This window comes from Rana temporaria, chromosome 2 (genome assembly GCF_905171775.1).
Source record: "Rana temporaria chromosome 2, aRanTem1.1, whole genome shotgun sequence".
Taxonomy (NCBI): Eukaryota; Metazoa; Chordata; class Amphibia; order Anura; family Ranidae; genus Rana; species Rana temporaria.
In genome coordinates this window covers 480,666,251-480,692,259 of record NC_053490.1, presented here as the reverse complement: position 1 = coordinate 480,692,259, position 26,009 = coordinate 480,666,251, and the positions used below count along the sequence as shown (strand labels likewise).

Sequence of the window (26,009 nt, the reverse complement as noted above, 5' to 3'; positions counted from 1 at the left end):
CCCGTAGCCCTTTCCAGCCTTGTGGAGGTGTACAATTTTGTCTCTAGTGTCTTTGGACAGCTCTTTGGTCTTGGCCATGTTAGTAGTTGGATTCTTACTGATTGTATGGGGTAGACAGGTGTCTTTATGCAGCTAATGACCTCAAACAGGTGCATCTAATTTAGCATAATAAATGGAGTGGAGGTGGACATTTTAAAGGCAGACTAACAGGTCTTTGAGGGTCAGAATTCTAGCTGATAGACAGGTGTTCAAATACTTATTTGCAGCTGTATCATACAAATAAATAGTTAAAAAATCATAAATTGTGATTTCTGGAATTTTTTTTTTGATTAGGTCTCTCACAGTGGACATGCACCTACGATGACAATTTCAGACCCCTCCATGATTTCCAAGTGGGAGAACTTGCAAAATAGCAGGGTGTTCAAATACTTATTTTCCTCACTGTAAAAGAGAAGTATATATATATATATATATATATATATATATATATATATATATATATATATATATATATATATATATATATATATATATATATATATATATATATATATATATATATATTTTTTTTTTTTTTATTTATATCCATACTTACCTTGGTGGATGCAGCATCAAACCGATGCTGCATCTGTCCCCCAATGTCTCTGCACCGTCAACCGAGCCACCGCCGATATCTCAGTTCCCACTTCTCCCCGAGCAGAGCAAAGCAGACTGTCAGCCAGCATCACTTTTGCTCTACTTCTCAGCGCTCATTGGAGCGCTGAGCAGTGGAGGGGTGGGGAGCGGCCGTCTGAGCGGCTTGCTGAGACTGCCATCAATCAGGGCAGCTGGCGGATAAAGACATGGAAGTCAGGATGACTTTCGCACTCTTCAGTTTTAGCAAATCAACCCCCATGAATACCAGGTAGGTTTTCTGAAAGCCTAATGTAATTATTGCTATATTGAGGGGATACCAATGGAACTATACATAATCCAAAAGGTAGACTTTATATCAATAAACAACAACCCAGGTGATAAAAAGTGCCATATTTCAGTGAAATGGAATATAGGGTTGTAAAAACAATTATTTTGAAGCATTTTTATACCGGATGAAGTAATTAGACTCAAACCATCACCATTCAGCCACTGCTTTGGGGTCTTCAAACATGGCAACACTAACTTATTTTACCCTGGTTTGGTCGAACCTGATATTAACCTCCCTGACGGTATGATTCTGTCTGGAATTTTGTACCAAAAGCGGTACAATTTTTTTGCATGGAAATTTGGTGATATGTATTATAGGCCTGCAATTCTTAGTAATTACTTACTTAAACCTGACCAAACAAGACTCTAGTAGACATTCCAGATGTGATAAATTTGAAACACAAACTCATGAATTATAATCTAATCAATAATATAATTTTATTCAATAATGTAATGAAAAAAAATGAAATTTGTCAAACAAAGAAATACAATAAACATCCTGAGTGTGAAACATTTTGAAGCATGGAACTAGACAAAGTCAGACGTCGCAATCAGGACAATAGTACTTTGTTTCTTTTCTGACTTTTTTTCCCATTGCCATCTCTCTTGGAACAGCAAACGACGCACATCCTGGTAGGCGCTAACTTTCTTGCGGTTGGCGGTACGTAGTCTATAAAATGACGACCTGTCAGGCGTTCTGGGTTGACAACGTCAACAGCGCGTCGTCCGGGTCAGTTAGCAGCTACTGATGGCGTCGGGTGGTTGACAAAAATCTGCTCAGATGTTTCAGATAAAGTCTGAATGAACAAGGAGGTATTTCAGCGTTTTCTTTATAAAGGATATAGGCATTCCAAAGGAATTGATCCAGGAGATGCCTGAAAATCTTTGTAATATTTCTTCTGCTGTTTCCGCATCGCCAGGTAATATGTCATTGCCTGATTGGCTCTGTCGACACCTCCCATCGTGTGATTATAGTCGATCATGACTTGCGGCTTCAGCACATCTTTCCCATGTTTTGTGCGGACCATGGTAGTGGAGGTGCTGTGCGCGGTGCTCATGAGACACACGTCCTTCTTGTCTCGCCATCGCATTGCCATCATCTTACCCTTTTAAAGGGAACCATTTCTCCAGTTTTTTGTTTTTTCTTGCCAAACATTGATGGCATGTCACGTCGGTACCATACCCATCAGTTTTGTTTAGGAGCAAAACCTCATACAGTTCTGGAGATGTGTAAAAATTGTCCGTTGTCACACAATATCCCTGGTTCAGCAATGGGTCCAGCAGTGTAAAGACAGATGTGGCCATCCCATAGCGGCTGTACCTGGGGTTGAACTTGGTGCCTTTACCAGAGTAAATGACCGCATTCCAGATGTATCCGGTGGATGACTCGCAGAGCATGTAAAATTTTATGCCAAACCGCGCTCTTTTGGATGCAATAAACTATATCCAGCTCAGGCGTCCCTTGTAGGCCATCAGACTTTCGTCCACACTTACGTCCCTTTCTGGCACGTAGGCCTGCTGGAAATTGGTTACAATCATTTGGCATACCTCCCAGATTTTTTTTAGTTTGGGCGCAGGATGCGTGGCCTCAAACTCTTCGTTGTTGGTGAAGTGTAAATTCATGATGAGCGAAAAACGGTATTCGGACATCACGGTCCAAAAATGGAGTGGCTAGTAACTTATTGGTGGTCCAATACCATTTCTGGAGCAGTTTCCCCACCACCCCCTGAAGGATGAGGAGTCCCAGAAACTGGGAAACTCTTTAGTCACCGGTTCCCACTTTCTGGTTCTGGAAAACCTGGCATGCAGCGTAGCGGATTGCTGATCATGGTAGCGGTTGGTTTCTGTGACGATTTTTAAAAATTACCTCCTCAGTAAGAAATAATTGCAGGTACGCCAGAGGGTTGTCACTCTCCACATCTACCTTCATCCCAGGCGATCCAGTGAATCGGAATCTCGGGGGCGCTGCCTGGTCCGTACCGCTGTCTATAGGGCACCAAGTGCGCACATCGCTTAGGTCAGGTGCGGGATCATCGCCGTTGTCACTTTCTGGATCAGTGTCAGATGACAAATCTCCCCACGACTCACTATCGCTCTGTTCTGCGAGCAACTCCGTGTCGCTGCCGCTGTCGCTCAGCTGATCCAAAAGCGCCTTTGTAGGAAAGCGCTTTTTTGATGCCATTTTCAAAAGTTTTTTTTTTTTATGGGCACAAATGACAATGGCAAGGGGCACTGAAAGGGCACTGTGTCAGATTCCAAGGTGATACAGTGTAATCCTCTCAGATTACATTGTATCACCTCCTTTTTATGTCTTTGTGTACGTTTGAATTTCCCTCCCAGTTCCGCTCCCATGCACCATTGCTGCTGCAGGGAACGGAACCAGGAAGTCAGGTGCCGACTGACAGAGCGGCGGGGGTCTCGCCGGCAATCACAGCAATGGGAGATCATCGCTGGATCGCCAGGAGAAGTTAAGGAACACCCGCTCTGCACAGCTACCCCAAGCGTGACTCGGAAATACCGATAACAGCAGAAAAAAAACACCCCGAGTCATGCTCGGGATTACCGCTTAGGGGGGTTAAAGTGGTTTTAAAGTCAACATTTTTTTTTTTACTCTAAATGTATTCTATAAATCTCTTTAGAAGTATATACCTGTTGTTAACAAGTACATTAATCTGTTGCACGCAACGAGTAAGAAGGCACACAGAGATGAGATTTGTCCATACAGGCACTTAGCCCTCAGTGCAGCTGCACTTTTTTTGTTTGTTTTTTTGTTTAAGGTGTTCACATACAGTTTAGATCCACTTTAATTATCTACAATTTTGCTATCAACAAACTGGAGGTAATTATTTTTGAATCTGGTGCATTATTGATAGTCATGTTTCCTATTCTAACCAATGAGAAAGGTAATTACAATTACTGTAATTTCAGATGGAAGATATTACCTTTGCATTTAAAAAAAAATTCAGCTAGAACAGTAAAGCAGGACAAAAAATAAAACGTAAAGAAGTAGGTCCAAAGCTCTTCTGACCCTACTTTTCCTATAAGTCGCAGGAGTTCACTTATTTCTGCACCCCTGTGACCCAGATTCAGCCAAAAGCAGTCCAGCATCATTCAGCCTGTCCAGGCTCTGAAGGGATCCCAGCTTTAATGTCGATATCCGCCCATATGCCTTAGCGGCAGCTGCCTCAGCATCTGAGCACGCCACTGAGAGCCTTATCCAGCTGCTCCCACCCCTTCTACACATAGCGCTCCAATGAGCACTGGAGGGGGAAGAGCGCAAAGCCAGAAACTGGCAGTCACTAGCTCTCTTCTCACTGAAGAACAAGAACTTGGCGATCAGCGGTCTTAGATCACTCAGTTCTCAGTGTAGAGGTGGTGAGGAACAAATGCAGCATCAACCTAGGTGACTATGTATGTTTGCTATTTTGAAATCCCACACTTCTCTTTTAACTGCTTGCTGACCAGCCGCTGCAGTTATACGGCGGCAGGTCGGCTCTGCTGGGCGAGATCACGAAGATCTACGTCATCTCTGCGTTCAGCCAATAGGGGGGCGCGATCACCGCCGGGCGATCGCTCAGTACAGAGCGAGGCTCCCGGTCCTGTCAGGGGGAGAAATGACAGATCGCTATTCATACATTGTATGAACAGACGATAAGTCATTTCCCCATGTCAGTCCCACCCCCCCTTCAGTTAGAACACACCCAGGGAACATAATTAACCCCTTTCTCGTCCCCTAGTGTTAACCCCTTCCCTGCCAGTGGCATTTTTATAGTAACCAATGCATTTTTATAGCACTGATCGCTATAAAAATGCCAATAGTCCCATAAATGTGTCCGAAGTGTCCGCCCTAATGTCGCAGTACCGATTAAAAAAACGCTGATTGCCGCCATTACTAGTAAAAAAAAAAAAATATTAATAAACATGCCATAAAACTATCCCCTATTTTGTAAACGCTATAACTTTTGCGCAAACCAATCAATAAACGCTTATTGCGATTTTTTTACGAAAAATATGTAGAAGAATACGTATCGGCCTAAACTGAGGAAAAAAATTGTTTTTTTATATATATTTTTGGGGGATATTTATTATAGCAAAAAGTAAAACATTAATTTTTTTCAAAATGGTCGCTGTATTTTTGCGCAAAAACTAAAAACCGCAGAGGTGATCAAATACCACCAAAAGAAGAAAACTCTATTTGTGGGAAAAAAAGGACGCCAATTTTGTTTGGAAGCCATGTCGCACGACTGCACAATCGTCAGTTAAAGTGACGCAGTGCCGAATCGCAAAAAGTGGCCCGGTCATTTACCAGCAATATGGTCCGGGGCTTAAGTGGTTAATGCAGCTACATATTAAAGAACTGGTTAGCTGAAATATGTAACATTTTTCTTTTTGGGTTTAGATATGCTTTAATAAAAGAAAAAAAAAAAGAAAATCTTCCCGAGGTAGAAAAAAAAACATCTTCAGTTTTTTTCATCATTCTTATGAACAATACTCACTGAAATCGCCAGTCAGGAAAACAGCCTCTGCTCCTGGGGCCCACTCTTTGCAATAGATTACCCCATCTGGCTTGTTGTGGATGCCAAAAGATTGGTAACTTCTGGAGAATTTTTCCAGCCCACCTTCGAATCCCTCAATATTTTTTAAACGTTCTTCAAACAAAGCGTACCTACAAAAGACAATGACAGTCAATTTTAGACAATTTAAAATATAAATCCTTAAATGCTAAAGCCAAAATCAGAGAAAATACTCAGATGAAATACACATATTGGAATTTTACCTTCAAAAGCATTAATATTAATTAATAAGCATTAATTAAGCATTGTATCCCATCCTGAGATGTTCTTAACCATAGCAGATATCACAGCCAAGTGGATAACACCCTGTTATAGATATAGAGTACAGTGGTGCCCTCTCTTCACCCCTAGATTCCTTACTGGACAATGAAAGAGCATTAGCAGGCTGATGAGTTAAACTTGCCATTCATTTCCACTAGCAGCAGGTTTATTGTCAGCACGTCTAATTGGCTCCTAAACCTGTTCTTCCCTCTTTCAGTCTGAGTAATGCTGTATAGGTGATTACAACAGTCTGAAAAGTCAAATCAGGGTACTTATACTGTTAAATTAAAAAAAAAAAAATTATGCTGTGGGGATGTTTTTCAGGAACTGGAAGACTAGTCAGGATCGCGGGAAAGATGAATGTAGCAATGTACAGACACATCCTTGATGAAACCAGCTCCAGAGCATTCTGGACCACAGACTTGGGGGGGGGGAAGGTTCATCTTCCAACAGGACAACAACCCAAAGTACACAGCCAAGATAGCAAATGAGTGGCTATGGGAGAACTCTGTGAATGTCGAGTGGCCCAGACTTGAATCTGATTGGACATCTCTGGAGAGATCCAAAAATGACTGTGCACCAAAGCTGATGGAGCTTGGAGAGGTCCTGCAAAGAAGAATGTGAGAAAAATGCCCCAAAAAAATAGGTGTGCAAAGCTTGTAGCGCATCATACTCAAAGACTTGAGGCTACAATTGGTGCCAAAGGTGGGTCAATAAAGTATTGAGAAAAGGCTGTGAATACTTATGCACATAGGATTTTTTTCAGTTTTTATTTTTAATAAATTTGCAAAGATTTCAAACAAACGTCTTTCACATTGTCATTATGGGGTATTGTTTGTAGAATTCTGAAGAAAATAATGAACTTAATCCATTTTGGAATAATTTTGTAACATATCAAAATGAGGAAAAAAGAGAGTGAAGAGCTGTGAATACTTTCGGGATGCAGAATATTTTATATTCACACACACAGTATATATTATTTTGAATGACATGCGCTTCAAGCCTTTAAGTCAATGTGCTAGCCTTCCCACCTCTCAGTAGGTCCAGCAGTTTATTGTAGTGACAATTTAATGTTCAGGTCACTAATTTAGCATACCACTACCATCAAACTGAAATCTGCAAGATCCCCGGCATACAATCCATCTCATGGACAAAACCATAATGTAGAAGAGGAATTTCTTCACCAAAGAACACTAGAACAATTAAATGTATTCTTTTTTTAGGCAACTTGGCCTTGAATCAAGCAGGACATGCATGTGGGCGAAAATCAATCCGTACAAAATTACTTCTTCTCGTGGTTTCCAATTTAGGTTTTGCAATTTTAGCAGAAGGCATTTCGCAATCAGTACAATTGATTTACAAGCAGGACAAGTTACAATGAGGCAATGTGTTTGCTGCTTTTAGGCGCAGCAAATCTGTATAGACAGGACAATATGGCCTTTGTACACGTGTGTACACCCAGACAGAAGCGTAGAACAATTACTTTGGTCCAGATTTCTGCTTTACAGAAGAGTGAAAATGACTTAACTGCTATTGTTAATTTTTATTAGCACTTACTCACCAGGGCGGATACATTAACTGGAACCCAAGCCATAGCAATTTTCTATCTTTTTAAAAATGGGGATGGGTAGGGATTCCCGTCAGATCTTTATTGCTGTTTGGCTTCCTAATTACATGTAGGGCTACAACTGAGGATTATTTTCATAATCGATTAGTTGGCCGATTACTGTTTCAATTAATGCCTCTTCCACACCTGTGCGACTTGTCCTGCGATTTGGGACTGCAAAGTCACATGACAAGTCATACCCCATGATTTACAATGAGTACCCATTCATATCTGTACAACATCAAGTCGCACCGACTTCAAAGTAGTCCATGTACTACTTTGGTCCGACTTTGATGCAAGTTACACAGACATTACCTGAAATCGCTGCAAAATCACCAAAAAATTGTGGTGAAGTCTTAGTAGTGTGAAATGGGCCTAACGGGATAAAAACTGTGTTGAATTTAGTTAGTATGTAAAGTTTAAAAAAAGGACATTTATTTTTGAATCATAAATAACCAGCTATATGGTTAGTGGATAAAAAATATCGAATCCACTCTGAGAATGACAGACAGATGAGATAACAGGTTGAATCTGGTACATATCATTAGACTCAGATATCAACATTTTTATTTAAAGAAATTTTTTTTTTTTTTTTTCTAAAAGACTTAAAATGCTGTTTTGCAGAATTTCAGACAGACTTGTAATAAAATGTATGCAAGACAGAGACCAGTAGCTTGATATTATCATGCCCTATGTATTTACATAGACCCAGTCTGGATGGATAGTATGTATATATTATAATAAATATACCCAAAAATAGGATATACAGGGTATTTTAACTAAGAGTCAGGTATGAGGCTATATGGATAGACATCTCTTATATTAAAGTAGCACTAAAGATTGAGGGGCAAATCCACAAAGAAAGTACGCCGGCGTATCTACTGATACGCTGGCGTACTTTCAAATTTCCTGCATCATATCTTTGTTTTGAATCCTCAAAACAAGATACAACGGCATCTGGGTTAGATCCGACAGGCGTACGTCTTCGGATCTTGGATGCAATTCTTCGGCGTCCGCTGGGTGGCGTTCCCGTTTTATTCCGCGTCGAGTATGCAAATGAGCTATTTCCGACGATCCACGAACGTACGAGCGGCCTTCGCATTCTTTTACGTCGTTTCCGTTCGGCTTTTTTCGGCGTATAGTTAAAGCTGCCATTTGGTGGCGTACGCAATGTTAAGTATGGCCGTCGTTCCCGCGTCGAATTTGAAATAATTGTATCTTGTTTGCGTAAGTCATCCGTGAATGGGGCTGGAAGTAATTTACGTCCACGTCAAAACAATGACATCCTTGCGACAATGCACGGCGGGAAATTTAGGGACGGCGCATGCGCAGTTCGTTCGGCGCGGGGGACACGCTTCATTTAAATGAAACACGCCCCCTACTCACCGATTTGAATTACGCGCCGTTACGCCGCGAAAGATACACACACTACACTAAGCTTTGAAAAGTAAGTTACAGCGGCATAGCATATCTCACATACGCTGCGCCCATGCAATTGTACGTGAATCTGCCTAAATCTTTTTTAATAATGTTAAAGAAATAAAAAAAAAAAAAACGTATCACTGTGCATCACTTTAGGTTTCACAGTGTGGAAGGATCAAACCCTCAGTGAGGGTTTTCTAAGGTCTGTGTCCCTGTTGTAAAGATTTTTCCCTTGTTTTCTGACTCCGTGACAAACATGAGTATAGTAACAAGAAGATAGTTGAAATGTTTTCAATGGTGTCACTGGCAAGAATACAAAACATAACAAATGTTCCAACTCTGTTCCACACTATTAAAAGCAAAATTAGGGGGCTTTTGGTTATGTTTTTGACAATTACACCGGCTAATGTTAATCAGTTTTACTTACTTTAAGATGGTATAATTACTCCAATGCAAGCTGATGTCTAAAAATTCCCAATTCATGTTCAGTCTATTGTCGCTTTACTTTTTATTTTATAAAAATTACAAAGCAACCTTATCCTTTCTAAAGCAACAGGTTAAAATATGATTTAGTTAAGTCGACAAAATGTACTAAACTCTAAATGTCCCTAATGTCATGTCTGGTTAAAGACTACAGCAACAGTGAGGCTTTAATTCCATGTGTCAAATGCTTTTAATTTAGTTTCTGATCCAATTTTAAAAGCTACCACTTCATACCATTAACAAAAGAAGTCTACAAGGTCATTTATAAATGGAATAAGTCTGGCCATTAAACACAAGCAGATTTCACCCTTAATTTTGAGGAGTGGGAAGGATGCAAGACAATTTTTTAGGCAAGGCTATAGACCTACATTGTCATCTAAACCTCCTACAAGCAGAATGTAATGTAGTGATTGGAATGCTTCCAAAAATCACTGTCAGAACAACTCGCTGTGCCATCCAAAAATTGCAAAGTAAAGCTTAAATCGTGAAATTAATAAACCATATCTGAACGTGATCCAGAACCATCGCCATCTTCTCCGTGCCAAAACTTTTGAAATGGTCTGTTGCAAAGTGGAAAAATTGTTCTGTAGTCTGACAAATCAAAATTTGACCTTCTTTTTGGCAATCATAGATCATAGGCCCCGCATCCTCCAGACTAAAAAGGAAAGGGACCTTTGGGACAGGCATGTTATCAGTGCTCAGTTCAAAAGCCTGTATATCTGATGATATGGGGGTCCAATAGTGTTTATGAAATAGACAGCTTGCACATCTGGAAAGGCATCATTTTCGGAAATAAATATCCAGGTTTTAGAGACGCATATGCTCCCATCCAGATACTGGGCCAGATTCAGAAAAGAGATACGACGGCGTATCTCTGAGTTCGGGAGGTCGTATCTATGCGCCTGATTCAGAGAATCAGTTACGCATAAATATCCCTAAGATCCGACAGGTGTAAGTGTCTTACACCGTCGTATCTTAGGCTGCAATTTCAGGCTGGCGGCTAGGTGGCGCTTCCGTATGTTTACGCGAGCAATATGCTAATTAGGTAGACACAGCGATTTAGAAACGTCGTTTACGTTCGCCTTTTTTCGGCGTATAGTTACCCGTGCTACTGTATATGAGGCGTAGCTAATGTTAAGTATGGCCGTCGTTCCCGCGCCAAGTTTTGAAATGTTTACGTTGTTTGCGAATACGGCTTTACGTCATTTACATTCACGTCAATTCGAATACTTTGGCGCAATGCACACTGGGATATTTTACGGACGGCGCATGCGCCGTTCAACAAAAAAAAAAAAAAAAGTAAAAAACGCAGGGTCAAGGGAAATTTAAATAAAACACGCCCCCTACATCCCCATTTGAATTACGCGGCAACATACACGTTAGGCCGCCGTAAATAAGGGCGCAAGTTCTTTCTGAATACAGAACTTGCGCCCAAAGTTACAGCGGCGTAACGTATCTAAGATACGTTACGCCGGCCGGATAGATACGCTCAGGTATCTGAATCCGGCCCACTGTCTTTTTCTGGGAAGGCCTTGCATATTCCAGCAGGACAATGCTAAACCACATGCTGAATCTATGACAAAAGCATGGCTTCGTAGTAGAAGGGTCTAGGTGCTTAACTGGCCTGCCTGTTGGAATCCAAACCTTTAACCAAGTTAAAAAATGGAGCATAGCTTGAAAAAAAAAAAAAAAAAAAATTACAAAGAAGACCCCGGACTGTCAAGCAGCTAGAATCCCATGTCAGGCAAGAATGGGCCAACATTCCTCTCCCAAAACTCCAGCAACTGGTATCAGTTCCCAAATTGCCTACTGGGCACTCTTACCCCCTTCCTGCCTTGGCCAATTTTCAGCTTTCAGTGCTGTCGCAGTTGGAATCACAATTGCGCGGTCATACAACACTGTACTCAAACTACAATTTTAATATTTTTTCCCACACAAATAGAGCTTTCTTTTGGTGGTATTTAATCACCACTGGCCTTTTTTTGCTTGAAAAATAAAAATATGAAAAAAACACCCAACCAACTTTTTCATAGTCTGTTATAAGTTTTTGCAAACAGGTCCATTTTCTCTTTTACTGATATACGCCAATGAGGCTGCACCGAAAAGCTTTGATAAGGCGGCACTGAGGAGGTACTTTTGAGGCTGCACTGATAGGAAGACCAATCAGAGGTCGATACGCGTATAGAAGGGAGGAGCCGAGCCCGTGACATCATGCAGCCACGGTGGTGAGCGAGCGGACGCTATAGTATTATACACATGCAAGTTTATGCTTTTTATCTTGTAAGTGTCCTTTTCAGTGGGTGCGATTCATTACATTTTAAAACAGAGAACACTATGTTTCCTATGTTTGCGATTGCATGACACTGGAAGCAATAGCCCAGGAGTGCAGGAGAGTCTAAAGAGCGAGGTTGTTTAAATGCAAGATCTAATCTTACTGGAAGCTGTTGCAACAACGAAAAGCTAAAAGTGAACAGCTGATCCACTACGAAAGGGAGAGATGGTTAAGGAGTGAGAGTAAAAGATCTATTTTTGAGTCTGTCTGACTCATTGTTGAGGTGAGCAGATATAACAGCTGGTGGAGGTGTGCACAACTTAGTAGTGTCTAAAGAGAAGCACGGTGGCGATTATTATGGACATTCACAGCAACAAAGAATTTCCATATACCGTATATGTACAATAAGGACTTTATATCGTAGTAAATTGTGATGATTTTACCGTTTAACTTATGTATATAATTTGCACAAAAGTTTGATAGAGAGTTATTGCGTTAATAGCGCTGCACTATATAAACACATATATATCAATTGATAGGCGGCAGGGATGGGCACCAGCAGTGGGCAATGGTAGGGGCACTGATTGGCAGCACTAATGGGCACTATAGGCTCTTTTCTCCTCTCCTCATGCTGTTAGCATGAGGAAAGAAGTGCAGATAACCGGCATCCATTTACCTCCATGTTCAGCTATGATTGGACACAGCTGATCATATGGTAAAGAGCCGCTGATTGGCTCTTTACTTCAATCTGTGATCAGCAGTGTCCAGAAAACAGTGGGCATGGTCACGGGACACCGTCATATGCAACGTGTACAGCATCTTCTTTTGTAGGCTGCCTTTATTTTACTGGTTATTAGCAGACTTTCTAATCCTACCAAAATATAACAATCTTGCTTCCTTGCAACTGGAGGTATTCTGTACACGACTGGCATGTTCCTTTAGCATTATGTAGAACACTTAAGCTACCACCTCATGCCCATCATATTTATCTGGAATTCACTTAAAATCAAATGGCGCATTTTCCTGTAGTGCACTTTTTTCTCTTACATTCACAGGCAAAAGAAACATTTGCATGAGAATGAATCAGGAAAGCATTTAGAAGTAATCCTATAGAAACACAATTTTCCATAGGTCTAACTCATTTATCCATGTTAAGTGAATCAAGACTTTTAGCAGAAGAAAAAAAAACATCACAAAACATTTTCATGGAACATAAACAGCAATTTTACACCATAAAGGCTACAGTTGAAAAATGCTGATCTGGCAGTACCCTAATGCACAAAGCCATCATCCTTCAGCATCTCACCGCCGGCATAATGCCATAAGGAGGGAAAATGCAGCATGGATAATATTAATGAAGGATGCTTTACAGAAAATAAGCAAGGTTTTTACATCACACAAGCCAGCAAAGTATTCAGACCTAAAAATATAGTTATTGAATTTTGTCTCTTACGCTAGAAATTGCAAATAGTTTCTGTAACATGCCCTGTAGAACAGATCTTAATTTGAGTGTAGTGGAAAAAAAAGAGGAATATTAATTGAGAAATCAGACAACGAGGACCGTTAGTCCATGTTTGATATTACACAAGAGAAAATAAACCGAAAGGTCAGTTGAACAGTTACAGCATTGCCCTTTTCCAAGGTAATCGGCAGAGCATGTAGCACAGATGTGGATAGAAAACGTGACTAGAAAGACAGTTAATATAGCGTCACACACTGCCATAGGGCCTGAAATATGAAAACGTTCATCATGTAATCCAACATATATAAAAATATAATTTACACAATGTGTTTAAAAAATATACGTTGGTTCTACCTGTTGATCAACCTCATTTTGCTGGGGGGGTCTGCAGGAAGCACTTGCCAAAATTCACAAGTACACATATGCCATAATGTATACCAGGAGTGACAGAATGTGCAATCCACCCCCTCGTTCCTTATAGTTCTCGTCTCCATCCTTTGTCCGGTAATTAAAGTGATTGTAAAGTCTTGTTTTTGTTTTAAATAACAAACATGTTATACTTACTTCCTCTGTGCAGTTGGTTTTGCACAGAGCAGCCTGTATCCTCCTCTTCTCGGGTCCCTCTTATGTGCTCCTTGCCAATCCCTCTTGTTGAGTTCCCCCACAACAAGCAGCTTACTATGGCGGTACCCGAGCAGAGGCGGTACATAGTTCCATGTGTCCATTCAGACACAGAGCACCAACCCAGCCCGCCCCCTCTCTCCCCTGATTGGCTAACTGGCTTTGACTGAAAGCCATGGGAGCCAATAGCACCGCTGCTATGTCTCAGCCAATCAGAAAGAGAGTCCTGGATGGCTAAGAGACTTGTGGACATCGCCAGAGAGAGATGGGGCTCAGGTAAGTAATTAGGGGTGCTGGGGAGGCTGCTATACACAGGTTTATCGTAATGCATAGAATGCATTAAGATTAAAAAAAAAAAAAAAAAAAAAAAATTCTGCCTTTACCACTTATTTAACTGCTTAACCGCTTCAGCCCTGGAAGGATTTGCCCACTTCCTGACCAGGCATTTTTTGCGATACGGCACTGAGTCGCTTGAAACTGACAATTGTGCGGTCGTGCGATGTTGTACTCAAACAAAACGTATGTCCTTTTTTCCACACAAATAGAGCTTTTCTTTGGTGATATTTGATCGCCCTATAAAAAAAATAATCAAATAAAAACACTATTTTGGACTTTTTGCTATAATAAATATCCCACATTTTTCAAAATGTATTTCTTCATCAGTTTAGGCTGATATGTATTACTCTACATATTTTTGATAAAAAAAAAAAAAAAATCCCAATATGCGTATATTGATTGGCTTGCGCAAAAGTTATACCGTCTACAAAATAGGAGATAGATTAATGGCATTTTTTTTACTAGAAATGGCAGTGATCTGCAATTTTTATCAAGACTGCAACATTGCGACCGACACTTTTTTGGGACCAGTAACACTTATACAGCGATCAGAGCTAAAAATAGCCACTGATTACTGTATAAATGTCACTGACAGGGAAGGGGTTAAGTGTTCCCTAGGAAGGGGTTTCTAACTGTGGGGGCATTGTAGTGACTGGGGGAGGAGACAGATTGCTGTTCTAGTTGAGCGGGGGCCATCATTCCCTCACTTGACTTCCTGCCTCTGAGGGGAAAGGAACTGATCATCTCCGCCGCTACCAACGGATCTAGTAAGCAGCAGAGAAGATGGGACATGGCAGAAGGAGGGTGGGCACCTCTCCCTCCGCCGATAAAGGTGATCTTGTGGCAAATACGCCACGGAGACCACATTTATCTTAAAGTGGACCGCCCATCGTTGAAAACAAAATACGGGGGTTATGGCAGCTATCTGTTGCCATAACAATGGTATTGAACGTCAAAGTAGCGACTTAGATCCGCGGTGGGTGGTCCATAAGTGGTAAAGTATCATCAAAGAAAACCTTTTTTTTTTTTAAGCTTCAGATTGGAGTGGAGAGGGATTATAGTTTTTATTGCGGTCTGTGCCCCCATTAGGGAGAAACATTCTATTTGTCCCGTTTAAAATCATCATTGAAAGTGAAACGTAAAAAGAAAAACCCAACTTTTGGGTTGTTCCCATAAAAGTGGGGACACTAGTTTTGGTGACCTGGGGGTACACAAGGAATTCCTTTAATTTCCATGGATTTCCTCTCACTCACAGATCTCAGCAATGGGACACAGATGATTAAAAAAACTGCCAGGGGTATAACCTTCCCTTACTCTATCCAAAATGAAAAAACAGTTTTGCCTATAGTTCTACTTTAAAGCGGGGGTTCACCCAAAAAAAATTTTTTAACATTAGATTGAGGCTAATTACGGGAAGCAGAATTGGGCGTTTTTTTTTAAATCAATGCAGTACTTACCGTTTTAGAGATAGATGTTCTCCGCCGCTTCCGGGTATGGTCTTCGGGACTGGGCGTTCCCATTTGATTGACAGCCTTCCGACGGTCGCATACAGCGCGTCACGAGTTGCCGAACGTCGGTGCGGCTCTATACGGCGCCTGCACACCGACATTCGGCTACTTTCGGAAACTCGTGACGCGCTGTATGCGACGGTCGGAAGGCTGTCAATCAAATAGGAACGCCCAGTCCCGCAGCCCATACCCGGAAGCCACGGAGAACATCTATCTCTAAAACGGTAAGTACTGCATTGATTTAAAAAAAAAAAAAACGGGTGTTCAAACATTCCCAATTGCATGATCTAACGTACTGATGAACATTAATGTATGCAGGTGCCCTCTTATTTTTCCTTCTACAAAGCAGCACTACTTATTCTAAAATATTAATTTTTTTTTAATAAAAAAAATGGGTAGGCTCAAGCAAGCTTATCCTTGCGAAGCAACACATTAAAACATGATTTTGTTAAGAAGTACAGTCCACAAAGCATATTTAAAATTCTAAAATGTCCTTAATGTCATGTCTGGTTTAAGACTACAGCAAATGTGAGGCTTTAATTCTATGTGTCAAATGCTTTTAATTTACTTTCTGTTCCAATTTTAAAAACTACCGGATTCATGTTATTAACAAAAGCAGCTTGCAAGGTCATTTATAAATGGAATATGTCTGGCCATTGATCCAGGCAGAGGTCAACAGCAATTTTGAGGGTGGGAAAAATGCAAGACAATATTTTTAGAACGACTGCAGACCCACTTTGTCATCTAAACTTCGTACAAGGAGAATGGAATGTTGTAGCCAGCATCATGACCTTTGTCTAGGGGCTGTTAGACAAAAAAAGCAACAAGTTAAGTCAAGCATTCAAATTCAAAATGCTTATATACAGTACAAGAGCCTTTTAAATGCAATTAAAGATTGATGTAATGCAGGCCTAAAGTTGTTATTGTTAAGAATAATGCTCATTATACAGGGCCTCAATATGTGTATGTACAGCATATAATGAATGTATGTAGGCGTGTTAATGTAACAATGTACAGCATATTACAGTGGAACCTTGGATTATGAGCATAATCCATTCCAGGAGAATGCTCGTAATCCAAAGCACTCACATATCAAATGCGAGTTTCCCCATAGAAGTCAATGAAAGCGAAAATAATTCTTCTATGGCATGCAATACCGCATTTGGCCAGAGGTGGGGGGGCGCCGGAGAGCTTCGGAAATACTCGGAAAGGATCAGGGACAGCTCGGCTGAACTCGGAAAACCTCGGGAACGGAGTATTCCCGAGTTTTTACAAGTATTTCTGAATGGCTTTGGCGCATTCGCACGTCAAGCGAATTTCGTTACTGCACACCGCAAACCGAGTCAGGATTAAAAAAAAAAAAAAGTGCTCGAGTTGCGAATCGCTCGTTAACTGTGTTACTCGCAATCTGAGGATCACTGTATGTAAAAAAAAAGGAGGAAGATCAACACTGTGTTGTCCCTCCAGAATAATTGGCCAGGGATGTGTGCGCTACTACCAATATTATAAATGATAACACGTCATCACCTAGCCAATCGAGGTGCTAGTCGAAGCTAGTGAGTGATTTTTTATTGCTTTTATTTATTTAATAAACACTTAGCTGGAGGTGCCAGCTTCTGTTTGTTCTATAGTGCTGGACCACCAATGTTGGCTCATCATCATTTTTATCTTGAATGTAGATTTTAAAGCTGAATTTGAAGCAAGCAGCTAAATAATTGCTGAAATGGGAAATATTTAACATTCCAGTAAGTTGTTCTATAGCAGAGTCTTCCCCCCTACTCCTAGTGCTGGTCTTCTCTCTCCCTGTCTGAGTGCTGCTGTGCAGTGGTTACAGGAGACTGGTATCAAGGCAAACACAGGTGCACCTATTAGTTTATATATGAAAAAATATTTTGCACCTTTTTTTAATAAATACTTTTTTTATATCTTCTTTGAGTTTGGCAATAAATGGTTTCTTTTAATACATCAGGTAGCCGCCACAACATTATGAGAGTTAAACAAGGTTACACCTAAGCACATGTTTACAGCTGTGAAACCTTTGGGTCGATGACCGATGATGCACTGTTCTGCAAACAGATTCAGAGCAAAATAAAAAAAATATAAAAAAAAATGTAATTGGCAAAAATACAACATCAGCACGAACAAATATCACTTTTGGACTTTTCTATCCCAGTGCAATTTAGAAAGTGCCTTTCGTGGCTTAGGATATTCTCAAATTGCAATTTACTTTATTTATTTTTTGGTAGCAGTAACTTAAAAAAAAAAAAAAAAAACAATTGTTAAAAGAAATATGGAATAGAGGAACATGAATGTTTCTATTGACTTTGTGTACATTGCCTGGCTGTCACAATGTATGCAGATAAAGACCTTTCTTATACACTTGTTCTGGGTTTGATATTCTGAAAATAAAGCCAGGAGGACCAACATAACAGTCAAGCAGCTCGATATTTTCAGAGGAAGGTCTGGTGTCGTGGCCCTTATACCTCTTCTCATAGTTATGAACCATTGCATTTAAAACAATGGCTAACCTGCATGTTCCTTCTGCCTCAAATGCAGCGTTATGCACTTAAATACCTCCTTTCGATTTCAATTTGTGCAGACAGTATGGCCACTTGCCGATTCAGCAGAATCCACAGGCATCCCGACTCTCCTTTAGGACACAGAAGTTAAAGCTAATGAAGTTTTACGTTACAGAGTACAGTGCAGGGGATGTTTAACCACATGCCAACCGCCACACGCAGATTTACGTGGGCAGAATGGCATGGGCAGGCAAAAGGGCGCACCTGCACATCCCTTTAAAATATCCGCACAGCGGGCGCACGCCCGCAATGAGAGCGTGTTCCCGTCAGCAGCCCGCGATTGCCGTGAGAAGCAGAATGGGGAGATGCTCATCTAAACAAGTAATTTCCCTGTTCTGCCTAGCAACATGACATCAGGAGCAGTGATCTCTGTCATGTTGTAGTGAGCCCACCCCCCCTACAGTTTGAACACATCCAGGGAACACACTTAACCCCTTGATTGCCTCCTAGTGTTTAACCCCTTCCCTGCCAGTGACATTTATACAGTAATCAGTGTCTGTTTTTAGCTTCGATCATGTAATAATGTCACTGGTCAACAACTAGTGTCAAAATGGTCCAGTCTGTCTGCCGAAATGTCGCGATAAAATATAAAAATAAAAAATAAATAAGACGAATGCCATAAATCTATCCCCTACTTTGTAGACTTTTGCGCACACCAATCAATATACACTTATTGCAATTTTTGTTTTACCAAAAATATGTAGAATAATACATATTGACCTAAACCAGTGGTTCTCAACCTTCTAGTGCCATGATCCCTTGATAAAATTTCCCAAGTTGTGGGGACCCCTAACGGTAAAATAATTTCCATAGCGTGGGTTAGAAGCACCCAAGGCAAGACAAGTAATTTGCGCCCCTAACCCGTGGACATTTAGCGCTCTCTGAGTCCCTTCCACTCGTACAATATTAAAACCCCTTATGGTACATTTTAGGGTGTACCCCTCTTTCTCTTTGTTCTCCTTTCTTTCCCTTTCATCTCTCTCTATACTAATTCCTTGTTTTTTTTCCCCCATGTTTCCCTCTGTCTTTCTTGCTCTCTATTTTTTTCCTTTTTCTCCCCCTCTTATCTCCCTTCCTGGGAGAACAGTGCAGGCTTCAGGAACAGCCCAGGATTTAGTGACCCCTGGCAAATCATCATTTGACCCCCGAGGGGGTCCCGACCCCCAGGTTGAGAACCACTGATAAACTGTAGAAGAATTCATATATTTATTTTTTTATTTTTTGGGGGATATTTATTATAGCAAAAAAAATAAAAAAAATATAATTTTTTCAAAATGTTCGCTCTTTTTGTGTTTATAGTGCAAAAAATTCAAACCGCAGAGGTGATCAAATACCACCAAAGCAAAGTTCTATTTGTGGGGGGGGGAAAAAGGACATAAATTGTGTTTGGGTACAACGTCAGATGACCGCGCAATTGTCAGCTAAAGTGACCCAGTGACGAATTGCAAAAAATGCTCTGCTCAGATAGAAAATGCTCTGCTCAAGAAGGGGGTAAATGGTGTGCTCTCGGAAATTGCACCACACCGCAAGATATAATAGATAAAGCTGCAAGAAAGCTGCAGGTGCACTGCACTACATTTGCGGTGCGAGTAAACCGTAGCACATCGGTGTAAAGGCAGCCCTTTAGACGGCTCAGGACAGTATGGGCTCAATTACATTAACGGTATGGAGGGCGGTTAAACCCCATGGTTAAGACTTGTTTTTACCAATACCTTCCCCCAAACCCCCCCCCCCCCCCCAACACACTGGTGTAGCGTCAGAGGTCGCAATGCTCCAGGGTGCCCATGCAGCCTATTCTGTTTTACACTTTGACAGGAGGGGTGGCATACCCAGGAACCGACCCTCTCCATTTTCCTCCTGCAACCACTGAAAGCTGGCTTCTCCTCCTCTCCCTCCTGTCAGCATTTAGCAGCTGCAGGAGGAAAATGTTCATTTTGCTATACAAAATAAAAAAATTCTAAATTCTGAACCAAGTTTTTTACCTTCATGCATAGAATACAAACCTTTACAACCACTTACATTTTTCAGCTTTACAGTACAGCTGTATAAAGAAACTAAATATTTGGCGCAGTTGCACTTATCAGAGCACTCCACCAGCCCCCACTCCCAGTCTTATACACACTTGTCCCTGATAAAGCTATATTGCTGTCTAGACTGCCAAGTGTCGAAAATCTTTACAACCAGGCCATCTGCAATCCTATTCTTTTTCTGGACTTCTGAATATAAGCACATACTTGAAAAGTCAATAGTTCAAGCATTCCCAGGCTCGACCAGAAGGATTTTTGAGACGTGACCAGGCGATTTAGAAAGCAATATTTTGTTTGATTGGGCACAGGTACTGGGGGGGGGGGGGTACTCTGATGTATACTTTGTTGCTGCATTAGTTCAGAAATAACTTTCTATTCCATTAAATAACTCACATAAAAAGTTTTAAAATGTGACAAGATCCCCAAAAATGTTGACAATGAAAATGATGCATAAATGCTTTCCAACTTTAAAAAGGAAAAAAAAGTGAATTTGATCAGTTATAAAACATTTTTATGCTTATTCTGCGCACACTTTATACACAGTGAATTTGCCTAAAGTTTCTTGAAGTTTGACGTTATTTCTGGAGAATTAGACATACAGCAATATATACATTGCAGGATCACGCCAGGACATGACAGCAAGTTCTTTGCATATAGAGTAGAAAAATAAAAGGCGCTGAATGACAATGGTGAGGCAGTAAGATTTCTCTCGAAAGACCCTACTGTGAAAAGTAATGGGTGGAAAGATATGGTACCCACTTTCAAAACATGCCTTGGATTTGAATATATTGTTTTCATTTTGCTTCCAACAGCTAAGAGGCAGAAAATTTAAAGGAGTTGTAAAGGAAAAAAATATGTTTTGCTCAAATGACTGTTTACAGAGTATAGAGACATAATAGTTAACTGATGATTCCTTTTAAAAACGATTAAAAATAGATAAAAATCAATCATATAATGTACCTGTAGTTTCAGTTTCGTTTTTGCATGTTATTTTCTGCCTCTGTGCTGTATATAGCGCACAGAGAAGTGATGGTTTGGAAAACGAAACTAGAAGCTCCCAGTACTGTGGTCATCAGGAAACAGACAACCAGGAAGTGTCCAGAACAGAGCAGAATTACAGCAACATCAGAGCAAAAACTAACAATGAGGACATGAAACCAGGACTGCAGTAAGGTAAAGGAAGCTATTTAGCTAAAAAAAAAAAAAAAAAAAAAATCCTTTAGTGACCCTTTAAGTAAAAAAAAAAAAAAAAAATTTCAGGTATGATTTATACAGATCAGTTGGAAAAAAAAAAAAAAAAAAAAACACACCACATACATGGAAGTGAAGGAAGTCATACAGAAGATTTATAAAACTTGTGCAGGCTGAGAATCACAGAACTTTGTGTTTTATTTTCACAGGAATAGGATTATTTTTGTATGGTGTAACTGCATTTCTTTTCTTTTTTACAAATTTATAATTTTTCATGCCAAATTATTATTAGCACCCACTCACACTTGTATGCACAATTTTGTACGTCATTTACCCATTTATTTTCAAAAGGCCCTCGACGCACGTCAATTGACCAAAAGACCGCCCTGTCCTGAGGAAGAGGCAGCTGCATTTGTTTACTTCGAGTTGCCAATGAAAACGAATGGCAAAAGTGGTTGTACCGCATGTTACAACGCATAACGCACATTGCTCTGTTCACTGAGATTTAAAAATGATAGTCACATGGCTGAAAACAAACATCTTAGTGTAGGGGTCTCCAAACTGCCTAAACAAAGGGCTAGTTTACTGTCCTTCAGACTTTAGGGGGGCCAGACTGTGGCTATTGGGAGTAGAAATTGTCCTCATATCAGTGGGAGTAAACTCTGCATCTTTGGCATTAGTGGGAGCAATAGCGCCCCAGCGCTGGTGTCAGTGGGAGCAATGGCGCCCCAGCGATGGTGTCAGTGGGAGCAATGGCGCCCCAGCGATGGTGTCAGTGGGAGGAATGGCGCCCCAGCGATGGTGTCAGTGGGAGGAATGGCGCCCCAGCGTTGGTGTCAGTGGGAGGAATGGCGCCCCAGCGTTGGTGTCAGTGGGAGGAATGGCGCCCCAGCGTTGGTGTCAGTGGGAGGAATGGCGCCCCAGCGTTGGTGTCAGTGGGAGGAATAGTGTTTTAAGGGCCAGATCAGGCCCCTGTGCCACAGTTTGGAGACCACTGTCCTAATGTAAGGCTGTTGTCACCATAAATGAACGTGAGAGGAAATCACTTATAATCCCAGACAGCAGTAAACGAAAACCAAATGAAAAAAAAAAAAAACACATAATAAAGCACTGCCACAAGTATTACATGAGGCAAAATCAGAATGTAACCAAATTTCTACTGAAACCAGAGCTGGCTTCATGCTCCACAACATAAGTCATTTAGGTGGCTATAGAGCTGGCTTCTATCAGCTCAAAAAGGTGTCACCCTACCCCACCCCATGTGTGTCCCAGGTTCACATGTGCCATTTGGAAGCCTCAGATGTCCATGCCAACAGCAGAGGGAAACAAGAAACATCAATTTTCAATCTCCCAGGAGCAATGGGCTGTCTGATCCCAAATGGTGTGCCTGGAAAAACAGATCAAAAAGTTTTAACTTCACTCTGACTTTCTTTGCAGGGCTTGTTTCAGGTCATCCTCTCTAATGCCGCGTACAGACGGTCGTTTTTTGTGATGAAAAAAAAAACGACGTTTTTGAAAACGTCATTTAAAATGACCGCGTGTGGGGAAAACGTCGTTTTATGTCTTCTGAAAAACGACAAAAAAAAATTCGAACATGCTCGAATTTTTTGTGTCGTTTTTCAAAACGTTGTTTTTTGTGTCAATTAAAATGATAGTGTGTGGGCAAAACGACGTTGAAAACAACGTTTTTAAACCCGCGCATGCTCAGAAGCAAGTTATGAAGCAAGCTTCAATGGAACAGAGTGCCGTCGTACGTGCTGAACGTAACCGCGCTTTGCTAGAGCATTTTGAAAAACGATGGTGTTAAAGCAACGTCGTTTTTGAAAATGAAGTTTCAAAAACGTCGTTTTTTTATCATCGCATAAAACGTCGTTTTGTTTCATCACAAAAAACGACCGTCTGTACGCGGCATTAGGCTTGGTTCACACTTAGAATTTGTAGAACTTTCTTATATCTGGCCGCCCATAGGGATATGTTGCAATCTGTTTTTGAATTGTCTAATCACGGATTAAAATCAGACTGATGGATTGCCCCCTTATGAAAAGAGGCCTTGCACTTACCTTGTTTTTTAACCACTTGCTGCCAAATCACATAACTGCTACATCATTTGACTTCAAGTGGTTGTACCGGGGGTGATGCCTGCAGCTGCAGGCATCACCCTGGTACCGTCTCTTGCTAGCCGCCTGACTATTACCAGGAGACCCGAGCTACTAGTCGGCACATCCACTGGCTAGTCGGTGACGTATACAAGCTTGGCTTTGCCCTATGGCAACCCCAAAGCGATGACATGACATCACTGCCGGTTTACCCGGATGTAAACAGTGCTCTTTTTTTAAATTTGAAAGTATTCAAAAACATAGATCTTGGCGTTTTGAATGCCCTTTCAAGGGAAGGAGGATTTGGGGTATCATAGACCCCAGATCCCTCCATAAAGAGTACCTGTCACGTGCCTATTGCTGTCACAATGGATGTTTACAGCAATAAAGTGATTAAAAAAATAATAATTTTTCTTTTTATATAAATTACCATGTAAAGAAAATAATAAAAAATAAGATTGTAAAAGTGCCCCCCCCCCCCATGAAAAGGGGGGCAAGCGTCAGTCCCGCACACATGCAAGTTATCACTGCGAATGTCAGATCATGGCCAATAATTCTAGCACTCGACATCCTCTTTAAATTTAAAATGGTAACCCGTAAAGGCTTTTAAAGCATTGCCCATGTATAGTAAAACGTATGTAGTTTGTCGCCATTGTGAGAGCATGCACAATTTTAAAGCCTGACAGGTTTGCGTTTGAAAACCACTGCAGGAATACCGTGTGACATAACAAAATTGCAAAACCCAACAATTAATCTCTAGGGCCTTTGCCTTAAAGGGGTGTTCCAGAAAATTGTTATGTTTATTAAAAGTCAGCAGCTACAAAAAGTGTAGCTGCTGGCTTTTAATAAACATACACTTACCTGCTCCAGCGTTCCAGCGACGCGCCGGCCGGGGCTCCGCTCCTATCCCCCCCTCCCCGGCCGGCGTCTTAATTTTTAACTGTGGGCACCCGGCCGTGACAGCTTTCGGCTTCACGGCCGGACACCCACTGCGCATGCGCGAGCGGCACTGCGCATGCGCACGCAGCGCTGGGCCGTCTGATTGGACAGGAGATCGCCTAGGACCTGCGACGTGTCCTAGGCGATCGCCTACAGGGAGGGGCTGCTGTAGGCGATTAAGCTTAATCGCCTAACCAGCCTCTCGGCGGAAGGAGGAAGTGGGACAGGAAGTCCCACTCCTCCTGAAGCCCCCACTCCCCACCCAAAAAAATTACATGCCAAATGTGGCATGTAAGGGGGTGAGGAGTGGGATAAGAGGAAGTTCCAATTTTGGGTGGAACTCTGCTTTAAAACAATATATAATGTTTGGGAGTTTTAAAGCGGTGGTTCACCCTGTTTTACAACATCCTGTCTATGCAAATGCGCTGCAAAGAGAATGACCAAACGTTTTTTTTTTTGTTTTTTTTGAGTCCTCCTTACCCGCTTGCAGGTCGTAAGTACATTCTCCCCCGTCCTGTCACTCGAATTTAGGAACTCCTCCGTCGACGCGCTGTGCTGTAATCGCGCAACATCTCGTCGGCTGCAGCTCATAGCTAAGGTAAAAGTCTAAACAACGGGGCGTGAACTTCTTACGCCGGCCGTTGTTATGGCAACCATGTAGTGTTGACGGCGACGCTCGCCGTCAACACTGCACATGCGCGGGATCGAGCGGTGAATGCTGGGAGGCCAGCATTCGCCCTATCCCGGAAGAAGACCCTGTCGGCTTCACTATGCCCACAGGTAAGATGGAAACGTCCATCGGATCAGAATCAAAAATATAATTTACCGCATTACAGCGCATAGGACGGCTTAACGAGTGGGACACCCTGTTAGTGCGGGAGTAAAGGTAAGAGCTGTGGATTAGAGAAAAAAAAAAAAAAAAAACTATATCCCGCGGAACCCCCGAATTAAGTCATTTTCTAGCCAAAAAAAAAAAAAACACTGAAAGTTAGGTGTAAACAAACAGTGCCAAAAAAAAGGCCAGATTTTCTCCCCTTTCTGATTTCTACCCGGCCCCCCCCCCCCCCCTGAATGTCAGTAAAAAAAAAAAAAATAGCACAGATAACCAGCAATATAAAAGTTATTCCAATTTGAATAATTGCAAATGAATGCCATTCCCATATTCTGTGATGTATAATATTATTTGCTGACATGTGCAGAGCAGCGGCACAGTGCTGTGTCATATCAGTGACCCAGCATCACAATGTCAGAGATTGCAAGTAAAAAAAAAAAAATTGCATAAATTATTAAAAAATTGAACGTAGTTTTTACTTATCCATTACACACAAAAAATGATATCTCTGATGCTTACAAATAGGTCCATCAGTCTTCAGCAAAAAGAAGCCATCCAGAATTAGAGATGGCAACAGTTCAGAGCAGAACAAGTTAAAAGTTTTTTTTCTTTGTAACTAAAAAGGGACACAAGTTCACAAAGCAGTGTCAACAAAATGAGCATTTCACAATTATACATAAGTGTGCAGTGATAAGGAAGAGCTGTGTTGTTCTAGTTCATATAATAACATTCAAGTTCTGATACCATTAAGACCCGGGGAGCTGCAACCTGACAATGGCTGGACTGTCACATAGCTGCCAACCCCAATGTCCAAATGAGAGAGCTGCTATCCCCGAA

The 26,009-nt window shown here is 41.3% G+C and overlaps 1 protein-coding gene across 5 annotated transcripts in view; it reads right to left on the bottom strand.

Annotated features, from left to right (window-relative positions):
- The window catches only part of GBE1 (1,4-alpha-glucan branching enzyme 1), a 224,084-nt gene that overhangs the window by 175,030 nt on the left and 23,045 nt on the right, over positions 1–26,009 (bottom strand). For all 5 annotated transcript variants that reach the window (XM_040338757.1, XM_040338756.1, XM_040338758.1 and 2 more), the window contains one exon: positions 5,460–5,629. In XM_040338757.1, the coding sequence (XP_040194691.1) occupies positions 5,460–5,629 (170 nt within the window). The remainder of the gene's footprint in view (positions 1–5,459; positions 5,630–26,009) is intronic.